Raw genomic sequence first — 12,256 nt, 5'->3', positions numbered from 1 at the left:
GCTTCGTGATGAAGACCATACTTTGACCTATTAAGGTGTACTTTTACAAATGCTGACTTGGATTGAGCGTTGTCTTATTTGTACTCATACCACATCTTCTTATATGTATGTAATAGTCTCAAATGATATAATAGACCAATACTTATTAAATAGATAATATAATGAACTAAAACCTTTATAATGATTCCGGATTATACAGGTATATATGTCTCTGAAATAGGTGACCAAAATATATGTACAATAGGCCAAGATGATAGAAGTAACCAACATCTGTAGGATAGCTCCTTATGGAGGCAACAGGAAACAATAGCAGTTTGTTTTCCTATGAACAATTTCTTGAGATTAGAAACATGTTCATGCGTTCAATTAAATAGTATTTAATCATTGTAACCTTAAATAACCGAATTTGACAACAATAGGTCACCGTTCGGCCAAGCTCATATCGCATAGTCATCTATAAATGGCCACGAAATAAAGAAAACTGATGGCCATATTTATGTACAAAAAATGAAAACAAGTTCATGTAGTGTGCATACATTATGCAAAGACACATATTGTAATACGCACGTTAAATTCGATTTCAAAATGCTCTTACGATGCTGATGTACATATATGTCTTCACCATTTTCCTAACAAAAATATTAATCACAACACCATTACAAACTTTTAGAGTCACTGAATAATGTAAATGAAGATGATTTGAAGTTAAAGTTTAATTCTAAAGTAATTTTTTTTATATCACCTTTACTAATAAGCAGCAATATTAATGCCTAATAAAAGAACTTTTTGCCCTTATCACGCGTCTGGCGTATTAAATTATAATCCTGGTACCTTTGATAACTAATTAAACCCAGACAATTGGATATTCCGCAAAAAGTGCATTGGTACGAACGACTATGTACATCATGTACACAAAAATATGTTATTGATGGACAAACAATAAAATCACAAAAATACTGCACTCCGAGGAAAACTCAAAACGGAAAGTCTTTAATCAAATGGCAAAATCAAAAGATAAAACACATCAAACGAATGGATAACAGACATAACTCCTGTCTTTGTACAGGTATTTTCTTATGTAGAAAAATGTTGGCTTGAACCTAGTTTTATACCTAGCTAAAACTCTCCCGTGTATGACAGTCACATCAACTTCCATATATGGATAAATATGCGTGAATTATTATAAACATTGCAATCAAAACTTATAAGCAATAGTTTTAAGTATATGACTGTTAACGCAGAAAGTTGAAACGTGCATCCACCTTTTCGCCAGTGAATTTAACCACTGCTTCAACAGCAAAATCGGTCTATCCGAATCTCATCCCTACTGCGACTTCCCGTTCACATACTCCCTGAATGTCGGATACATCTACTGTAAGATCGCCGAGGTATGAATTTTCCGTATCATCTACATATTCAGAATCAACTGAGAAAGACGCATTAATAGGAAGGTGTTTTCTACGCTGATCTCCTTTAAATGGATTATTAGTTCTCTGATCGATGACCGCCACTACATCTATCGGCTGATCTCTTTCGGCAAGCTTGCCGAATCTTTCACAACAGTACCTGATATCATTGACCAGTTTTTTTGTTGTTCTCAGGGTCGATATGGGGAAGGGACCGTTTGATTGTACTTATACCATAAGTGAATCGACTTATCCTGGGATTAATAATTTTAGGATTAAACCCAAATTGAACGGCTCCCTTTAGCACTGCAAGTCCGGGCTCCTCCGGAATTATCACTAGTTTTTTATGATATGCAGACTTAATTGCTGCCTGAAGCATTTTGGTTTCGGAGAAGTCACCCACCATAAGAATTATGTCAGTGTCAACAACTGCTGGTTCCTGGAATATACTATTGAGATGATGCGTAATTTGGCGGCAAGATTTACTAAAGAAGTCTTTAAAAATATCTGGATCAATGCGTAGTTTATCACCCACCCATTCCATTGATTTGCTTGATTTCGTAGAATCTTTCAAAGAAACACCTTTTACCCCATGGAATTGTTCACTTAAAACTAAAGGAATTCGAAGTGTAATTTTTGCTGTACTGTCTGGACGAATGCCGCGCCTTTTTACCTCGAACTCCCTACATAGGCTTAAATATTCGGCCTTGTTCTCATTCCGAAACTTGTCCATCGTTTCCATTCCGACAATATCTAACATAAATTCGTCAAACGCTTGGTCGACTTTTACTCCACCCCAATCTCCACGAACTATAAAAATCTGTTTGATATAACCATCTGGTTTGATTTCTTGTACAGTGATGTCAGTTGTACCATCTTTGTAAAAACAGTATTGCAAAATAATAAACTTAAATAAAAGTATTATGATAGTGGGTTATTTTATGAGAAAAAATGATATTTTGTGCTATTTCGCATTTCCTGATCGGTATGTAAAAAATGTTTCTCCTCACAGGTTAAAAAGTCAAATGATTGGTTGAAATTTAATTATCACGTCAAATCTTCTTGATTTCTTCTGACATTTCCTATTGTGACGTCATATTTTAAAAAAGGCCTCTACTCCTGATGACGTCAAACATATGGACCACAACTTTCCGCAAATATCTAAAATAAAAATGGATAAAATAAGAAGGGGAAGCATTTTCCACCACTATAATTCGTTTATTTCGATATTTCTCCATTCTCAAAAGTTAAATTCAAGTTATTTACAATTTTACTGTCTAGATTGGAGAAAATCGTAACACACTTGTTACAGTAGTGAAATCTTTATCTCTAAGAAAATATTTAAATGAGAATCAATGTAAAACTTACTGTTAATCTTGTTATTCATCATAGATACCAGGAATGAAATATAAGTTTCCTATCAGAAAAACACCAATTTGCTAATAAACTATAGTTCTTAAGCGAAGAATGTTAGCATTACGTTGCATAATTATATAGTTGAAACTGCTGTAATTTTTGTATCGGTATGTTACTTTATTTTTACCTCCAGCATCCAATATAAGATATTTTGTACCAGCAGCAAAAGCAGCCAGTGTAGATCTGCCACCAGAACTTATGGTTCTGTCTACAAGTAGGTTTTTACAGTAGATGGATGCAGCTTCTGGTTCTAACGCCAAGATGAGACGACTGTTAGGAATCCCTCCCTTAAAAAGATTATTTATCATGTAAGACAATGACATGATTGATGAACAATAGGAACACGATTAATGCATAATTCTTATATACAAAATCAATCTTTTGGGAAATGCATCAAATATTAGAGAATATTACAGAAACAACGGCAGTTAACAACTAAAAAAAATGTATAACATAATGGCATTGTAATAAAATTGAGAACGGAAATGGCCAACGTGTCAAAGAGACAACAACCGCCCATAGAACAGACAACAGCAGATGTAATGGGTCACCAATGAGTCTTCAATGCAGCAAGAAACTCCCGCACCCGGAGGCGTCCTTCAGCTTGCCCCTTAACAAATATATATATACTAGTTAAATGATAATGGACGTCATACTTAACTCCAAATTATACACGAGAAACTAAAATTAAAAATCATACAAGACTAACAAAGGCCATAGGCTCCTGACTGTGGCCCTGAATGCGGTGGGGATAAACATGTTTTTGAGATTTCAACTCTTCCCCTATACCTCTCACCAATGTGAAAAAGTAACAATACGCACAGTAACCTCTGTTTAGTAGAAATCCGAGTCCGATGTCAGAAGAGGTAACAAAAGAAAATAACCAAAATGACAATAGTACATATATAACAACAGACTACTAGCAGTTACTGACATGCCAGCTCCATACCTCAATTAAACTGATTGAAAGATTGTGTCTTCATCATATGAATAACCGGAACAATCCCTCCCGTTAGGGGTTCAGTATCATACCATTATAAAATATATGAGGAGAACATAACCCGTGTGCTGACAACAACTGGTTTTTCAATAAACGTGTTTAATTCCTATGCAAAGACCCGATAAGTGAATCAATATTATAGCCAAAATATGCAATCGTTAATGACCTGACAACATTATCGTTACTATATCCTTTTTTAATAAATCTCTTTAAAGGTTTTGTTAGTTTCTGAGGTGAATACAGACATCTTTGTTCTTTGTAAAGAATATTACCATAAAAGATTGGATGTGAAATATCCGAACGTATAAGAAGTCTGCATTTTATTTATATTTACGAATGATGACCTTGTAACGATGATAAAATTAAATATACTAAATGTTTTGACTAGTTTGTGATAGCATAAACCCTGGTGTAAAAAAAAATCAGTAGTACATAAATTTCTCTCGTTAAAATCAAAAACGTTCTGAGAATCTACCGATTTTATGACTTATTCCTAAGAATATGACCAAATTAAAGATGCTTATATTGATAGCTAGTACTGATTTCATAGATATTGACAAATAGCGGTAGCTTAATCAATATATTACGTACGAAAAACGCTTAAGCCACAAATAAAATCATATTGGAATGTATGCAATATATTGTCTTAAATTTTTTATTCACTTGGTTGACGATATCCTAAAGTGCCAAATTTCATTAGTAAAAACCATAGAATTGTGCATATTGCCATTAAATGATGTTATCTTTGACATTTACTGAAATATTGTAATATCGTATCGATGTATTTACATGACATATACTTTCTTTTAAAAGCAAAATAAAGTGTAACTTGGCAGATTTATTGCACCTTACAAAAATCGACTGTAATGTATTTACAACAATAGAAAGTGATTCCGAATAAAAAAAATGCCATAAAAATCATTTGTTTTTATTATCTATAGACTTTGAAGAATAATTTAGCTATTATAAAGTTCTATCAAATAAATTTCAGTTCATCATCTACTATCTCAATCAGTGTGATCAGCGCGAAGTTTTAAGTTGGCCGAAGTTATAATAACATTTTAATGAATCCGAATAAAACAAGTGAAACTGCGAAATACTGCTCACTGATGATACCCCGCCGCAAGTGGATAATATTAATAGTGTAAAAATATGCAAGTGTTCGGTAAACAGGAATTTGTCGAGTGATGAATCTGAAAACGCACCACACGGTATAGCTGACTTATATAAATCCTGAAACCAAATTTCAGAAGTCCTTGTATTGTAGTTCCTGAGAAAAATGTGACGAAAATTTTCAACTTGGCTATCATGTGTAAACTCATACAAGTGTTCGGTGAACAGGAAGTTGTCAAGTGATCAATCTGAAAACGCATCACACGGTATAGCTGACTTAGATAAACCCTGAAACAAAATTTCAGAAATCCTTGTATTGTTGTTCCTGAGAAAAATGCGACGAAAAATATTCATGGGACGGACGGACTGACGGAAGGACAGACAGAGGTAAAACAGTATACCCCCCTTTTTAAAGCGGGGGTATAATTATATATATTGGTGTAACATATAGCATACATTATTAGCAGCCTCCCTCATAAATTGTTTGGCTGTATCTGACCAGATAGCTGGTACCGTTAGAACCCAGTCTATTTCCTGTGGCTTTATACCGTCGGTTTTACTACTAATGTGCTCCTCTAGATGCATCCGGAGAAATTTAATGCTTTCTGTGAAGACCCTCATTGCTGACATCAGACGACCATTCTCTGACACCCTCTATCATAAAATCTCTTGATATTTCCTGTTGATGATAAAATTTAAATATAAAATGAAAAGTATCAAAACCGTTTGCTATTTGACACTTAGGATAATCCTTAATTACGACATTAAACACAAACTTTCAGATATAACGTCCTTTCTAATTGCTAAGTATTGTTTATGTTGGCGACAAAAAGCTAAAGCTTAAATCCTAGGCAATAAGCTAACGCCTAGACATTAAGTTATTGCCTAAAATTTTCAGGCATTAAGCTTATTTCCGGAAATCTGATGATGATTATTCATCCTTTTGCCGAACATAATTTTACGCAATAAGTAAACTCTGGAATTGATGAATATTTGGTGATTTCTTCTTGATCTAAAATCGTTTCTTAATTATATTTCTAATAATGCATGTATAAATATACATTCATTTGACAGATCTTTAAAAGTAAGTTTATTTACTAAATAAACTTACTTTTGAAGATCTGTTTCGGAAAACGGCGTCAGGGCAGAAAGGCGCGGCTGAGGGCACACAGGGCGCGGCTTAGGGCACCCAGGGCGCGGCACCTTTCTATATTGGGCTAACGAGACCACTGTTTAGTAATTTTAAAAGTCAAAAACTCATACTTTCTTCATGTTTTTAAGGTTTTACAAAAAATAAAATGCTGGGGGGAGATTCTATAGAATAATTATACTATTTTTTTGAAAATGATACACTTCATTAGTCGAGCTGGTTTGAACTGGTTAAAAGTAGACAAAATTAAGATATGATTACTTTGCACACATCATTTTGGATACGTACATTTTCTTTGAAAACGTTTCCACAATTTGTGATAACAAAATGATTTGAACACAGTTTCTATTAAGTTCTTCATATTTTTAAATTATTGATTGATGCGTTTGAATACAAATAACATATTTCATTTGTGATTTTATTTCCGGTCTTTTGTGGACAGTTGTCTCATTGACAATCATACCACATCTTCTTTTTTATATATTTAGGATGAAGCTATAGACCCTGTAGTTTTGCATCAGTAAAATTATATTTTTTTCTTTTGCTCATATTCAAACTGTTTATTACAGTAATAAAATACAATATTTGAAGTACTCAGTATCTATATGAAAGATGCACGATTATTTATTTAATTTTTAACCATTTACGATTAGTTTGTTCAAGCCGTATTTGGCACAACTTTTTGGAATTTTGGGTCCTTAATGCTCTTCAACCTTGTATTTATTTGGCTTTTTTAACTATTTTGATCTGAGCGTCACTGATGAGTCTTATGTAGACGAAACGCGCGTCTGGCGTATAAAATTATAATCCTGGTACTTTTGATAACTATTTACACCACTGGGTCGACGCCACTGCTTGGGGACGTTTCGTCCCCGAGGGTATCACCAGCCCAGTAGTCAGCACTTCGGTGTTGACATGAATATCAATTATATGGTCATTTTTATAAATTTACTGTTTATAAAACTGAATTTTTCGAAAAACTAAGGATTTTCTTACCCCAGGAGTAGATTGATTACCTTAGCCGTATTTGGCACAACTTTTTGGAATTTTGGGTCCTTAATGCTCTTCAACCTTGTATTTATTTGGCTTTTTTAACTATTTTGATCTGAGCGTCACTGATGAGTCTTATGTAGACGAAACGCGCGTCTGGCGTATAAAATTATAATCCTGGTACTTTTGATAACTATTAATATATAAAAGTTATATTTTTTTGACTAATTTTTTGTTTCAAAGAGTTTAAATGTACAAATATGATTATATCAAAATTATTTATTACCCTTTAATTTAAAACTTAATATTATTTTCTAATAATGAATCGGTTATTGAATTATAGCAGTTGGTTAAATTGGATACAATATTTCAATTTTTCATTTGCTATTTTCTTTTACATAAATACTTAGGACAGCTGTTAGGACGTCCTAGCTAAAATATTCCCCAAATAGCTTCGATGTGCATCTGAGACATGTCGAAAGTCGTTCCCAACTTCATCCTAATTTCTGTCTTAAGAATCTCTTGTATGACCGATCTAAGGATAGTATCGATAAACAGGCTCCAGTTCTCTTAATGTTTTATATAACAAATATATTACTATTTAAATGAATACATGTCTTTTATTTACTCGCATTTATGTACACATTTTTCAGGATTTAAGATTAATGCTTAACATCATTTAGGCAATAGACTTACTGCGTTAGCTTATTGCCTACGATTTAAGCTTTATTCCTAATTTCACTTATTGCCGCTAATATATACACCAAATTCAAAGATAGACACATTCTTGTGCTTGTGGTTGAAATTAAATATTTCATTGGAAAATAAGAACGATTCCTTGAAGACTGAATCACTTCACTTACGGTAAAGTCTGCATTTTTACTTAGAAAAAGAGATATATTCGGACTGTCTTAGTTTCAATTGACTTTCATTTATATTAACAAATGCCGGCCTCGAGTTATTAGATTGACCAAAAGGTTTAAGGGGTTTCTATTTTTTTCGTCTTCAAGCAACAGGTGAAAGCCAACCATCATGAACTGAAGTAAACGTAAAAACTAATGTAAGAAAAAGACATGTCGAATGTGATCACAACATGATGTAAATAATTGGTTTTAGAACGTGATGTTTAAGTCAGATTAATTTTTACCCAATATAAATAAAGGCAACAGTAGTATACCGCTGTTCAAAACTCATTAATCCATGGACAAAAAAACAAAATCGGGGTAACAAACTAAAACCGAGGGAAACGCATTAAATTTAGGAGGAGAACAACGACACAACACAGAAACGCAACACACACAGAAACGGAACAAGCATCAGACAAAACACCACGAGAATAACAAATATAACATAAAAACCAAATACATGAATTTGGGATAGACAAGTACCGTGCCACGTCTTATCTCAATATCTCAAAAATAAGAGAAAACACAAACGACTCAACGTTAAAATGCAACACACACAGAAACGAACAATAATATAACAATGGCCATCTTCCTGACTAAGTACAAGACACTTTTAAAGGGGAATAAAAGTGGTGGGTTGAACCTGGTTTTGTGGCATGCCATACCTCGCATATGAATGGCAAAGATAAATATAACATTGAAATGACAACATAATATTACAGGACTACAATACAAATAAATAGGAGAACATATTAGACAAAGAAAAACATGATTAATAGATAACAAAAAGCATTAGGTTTAAAAGACCTGTATAGAAGCTCATTAAATACCCATTTCAATCTCATCAAAGAACGATTTGGCCAAGGTTAACACAACGCACAAGAAAGTTAAAGAGATGTAAATAAACTCATTATAGATACCAGACCAAATTGTATATATACGCCATACGCGCGTTTCGTCTTCAAAAGACTCATCAGTGACGCTCGAATCCAAAAAAAATAAAAAGGCCAAATAAAGTACGAAGTTGAAAAGCATTGAGGACCAAAGTTCCTAAACGTTTTGCAAAATACAGCTAAGGTTATCTATGCCTGAGGTAAAAAAGCCTAAGTATTTCAAAAAGTTCAAACTTTTGTAAACAGTTGATTTATAAATATAAAAATATCAATGATAATTCATGTCAGCACAAAAAGTGCTGACTACTTGGCTTGTGATACCCTCGGGGAAATAAATCTCCACCAGCAGTGGCATCGACCCAGATGTTTTAAATAAACTCATCATAGATACCAGGAATAAATTTTATATATACGCCAGACGCGCGTTTCGTCTACAAAAGACTCATCAGTGACGCTCGAATCCAAAAAGTAAAAAAAGGCCAAATAAAGTACTAAGTTGAAGATCATTTAGGACCAAAGACCCTAAAAGTTTTGCCAAATACAGCTAAGGTTATCTATGGCTGAGGTAGAAAAGCCTTAGTATTTCAAAACATTCAAACTTTTGTAAACAGTAACATGAGTAACTAACAAACATAATGTCCGATTTTTTTTAATTGTTTCTTTAGAGGCGTATTTGGATGATTGAAGCTCCCAAATCCAACTGTTATGAAAACTTAAAGTGTCGTTGGTTTCAATATATTAGACTAATATATATATATACTGTAGTATTGGGAGAACAAGTTGAAAAAAAATGTTGTTTCACAGAGAATAAAATTAAATGTATGTTTTTACATCTGGGGTTTAATATGCCAAATAAAAAGGTTGACGAGTGAAATAAGGTCTGTCACTGTAACGTAAACGACTAGCTATTCTGACTCCCACCCACTTGTACTTTATTTTTCGATCGTTGTTTACATATAAGTTTGGTTTAAAGGGGTTAAGATTATAACACAATGTTGACTTCCGTATCCAGATGTTATTCATTTGTTTGATGTATTTGAGATTTTGATTTTGTCATTTGATAAGGGACTTTCTGTTTTGAAATTTTCTCAGAGTTCGTTATTTTTGTTATTTTTTGTGGTTGCACCCAGCTTTCTGAATTGTAATGAATACAGTAATAGAGACGAGTCATGTGTGCTCCCGTTCGAATCGCACCAGTGTATCCATGAAATATTTTCCAATGAGATTAAGTAAATGATTATATAAATATATAAATCAACATACATTGCTTTACAATTCAACTGATGATGTATATCATATTCTAATGTAATTAACAGACCTTTTTGGCATACAGTTGCATATTAAATTGTGTAAAGAAGAAGCAGTCCATATGTTCTTCTTCTTGTGCTAGCTCTGTATATTTATCTTCTGCTTCCCCGCCGAACGAATCAAAAACTTGATTTTGATCAAACAAAATACATGTTGGTGTTTTGAGGGAAAGACCTGGCTGTGAACCTGTATGCCAATGGCTACCAGACACTCTTGTAGTATCAACTTTGTAGTTATTTCTGATAGCAAATGCATATCCCGAAAATGTTGTGCCCAAATCTATAGCTGCTACCAGTAACGCTTCTGAAATTGTCTCACCACACGCCATTTTAAACGAGCGTTATCGTTTCAAATTCTTTGACTGAAATTAATATAATCATTGTAAAGTTTAAAGTTATTAAAGTTACCAGGATTATAATTTAATACGCCAGACGCGCTTTCGTCTACATAAGACTCATCAGTGACACTTAAATAAAAAAAAAAAGCCAAACAAGTACAAAGTTGAAGAGCATTGAAGACCCAAAATTCCAAAAACGGCTAAGGTAATCTATTCCTGGGATAAGAAAATCCTTATTTTTTCGAAAAATTTTAAGTTTAGGAAATATACAAAAATTAACATATAATTAAAGAGATGGATGAGAGAAAATTGATTTTGGTTAAACAAAATACATTTTGTTTTTGAGGGGACAACCTGGCTGTGAACTTGTATGCCAATGACTACCAGACACTCTTGTAGTCATAATACTAGTAGTCGTTGATGTCACTATATTTCTTAATATAAAAAAAGAGGAACGAAAGTAACCAGAGGGAGAGTCAAACTCATAGATAGAAAATAAACTGACAACGCCATGGCTTTAATAAAAAGACAGACAGACAAGAAATAGTACAGAAGACACAACATAAAAAACTAAATTCTAAGCAACACAAACCCCACCAAAAACTTGGTATGATCTCAGGTGCTCCGGAAGAGAAAGCAGATCCTTCTCCACATGTGGCACCCTTCGTGTTGATTATGTTATTACAAATCCTGTAAATAGTCTAATTCGGTGGGTACCATTCGTGAAAGGGAAAGGGTATCCCATAGACAACAGGATGATTTGACAATAAATAAAGAAGTATACGTAGTCAAACCATCCCTGAATTATATCAAATGTTTGCAAATGTGTAATGGCCTAACAATATCTGAATAATTACAAGTTGAAAATATACACCGTATAAACGAAAGGCTTACCGTGAAGGTGATGCGCAAGGTATGCCAGTGTCTTTATCATATAAATGAAGAGAGTGCTATGTCTTTTTAGTGGAGGTACAAATAGTTACTAAAAAATACAAAAAAAAAACCCATATCTAGATACCTTTTCAGTAATATTGCCGGTTTGATTCACAGAAAATCACAATACAAAGATCAAATCTACTAAATATACTGTAATCATTTCATGTATCACACATGTAATTCACCCTGATAAGAAATAACTACCAATAACGATAGTACATGCATGCTTTTTATTATAAAAAAAGGTGCGAATTGAGAATTACTTTTTTGATTGAAAAAAAAAAACATTGTGTGGACTTGCACGGTGTTTCCAGAGGTCATTTGAGGACTATATCAGCGTTATAGGCTTTAGAAGAAATTTGTTGTGTATTTTCGCGGTGTTGTAGACTTTAAAGGTGCACACATCAACTGATGTGAGATAAAAAGGCGTATTGATAACAAATGTCAATATACTAATGACAACAGAAAATCTATACACGACATGTTATCATGTGAAATTTGATTTTAAAATAGGTTTGAATTTATGAAATAATTTTAGATATCAACTTGTTGATATTTAGTAATATATATCGCAAAAAAGTCTTTATGTTGTAAAGATAGTTAGACGGAATTGTTTACTCCAATAACAAAAATTGCTTACACTAGTGAAACATGATATTACATTTAATAGTTATAATTAGTGCCTCGGATATCGCAGAGGACTAATTTCGTGCTTTGTGCGTTTCGTGTTGGCAGTTTATTGTGCTTTGCGCCATTTCCAACTGATCTTAACATTTCTTCTTGCTTTGTGTTGTTACACCAC

The 12,256-nt window shown here is 33.3% G+C and overlaps 2 protein-coding genes across 2 annotated transcripts; both read right to left on the bottom strand.

Annotated features, from left to right (window-relative positions):
* Positions 1-1,572: 1,572 nt before the first annotated feature.
* Positions 1,573-5,520, bottom strand: LOC134696929 (heat shock 70 kDa protein 12A-like). The gene is made up of 3 exons (XM_063558895.1): positions 5,392-5,520; positions 2,950-3,109; positions 1,573-2,282 (listed from the first exon to the last, which is right to left on the bottom strand). The coding sequence occupies exons 1-3, from the start codon at positions 5,518-5,520 to the stop codon at positions 1,573-1,575; spliced, it is 999 nt and encodes a 332-aa protein (XP_063414965.1).
* A 4,662-nt stretch (positions 5,521-10,182) lies between these two features.
* LOC134696928 (heat shock 70 kDa protein 12B-like) lies at positions 10,183-10,509 on the bottom strand. Its single transcript, XM_063558894.1, has one exon. The coding sequence runs from the start codon at positions 10,507-10,509 to the stop codon at positions 10,183-10,185; it is 327 nt and encodes a 108-aa protein (XP_063414964.1).
* Between the last annotated feature and the right edge of the window lie 1,747 nt (positions 10,510-12,256).

Source organism: Mytilus trossulus, chromosome 14 (assembly GCF_036588685.1).
Source record: "Mytilus trossulus isolate FHL-02 chromosome 14, PNRI_Mtr1.1.1.hap1, whole genome shotgun sequence".
In the NCBI taxonomy this organism is placed as follows: Eukaryota; Metazoa; Mollusca; class Bivalvia; order Mytilida; family Mytilidae; genus Mytilus; species Mytilus trossulus.
The sequence above is the reverse complement of the archived record's forward strand: the minus strand, read 5'-3'. Positions and strand labels throughout refer to the sequence as shown.

Bases quoted from the DNA above. Each gene is read 5' to 3' on its own strand.
- LOC134696928 (XM_063558894.1), bottom strand. From the start codon at position 10,509: ATGGCGTGTGGTGAGACAATTTCAGAAGCGTTACTGGTAGCAGCTATA.
- LOC134696929 (XM_063558895.1), bottom strand. From the start codon at position 5,520: ATGCATCTAGAGGAGCACATTAGTAGTAAAACCGACGGTATAAAGCCA. The intron at 3,110-5,391 runs GTATGCTATATG...AATCTTTTTAAG, and splicing joins TGAGGGAGGCTGCTAATAAT to GGAGGGATTCCTAACAGTCG. The intron at 2,283-2,949 runs GTAAAAATAAAG...GTTTTTACAAAG, and splicing joins TCTTATATTGGATGCTGGAG to ATGGTACAACTGACATCACT.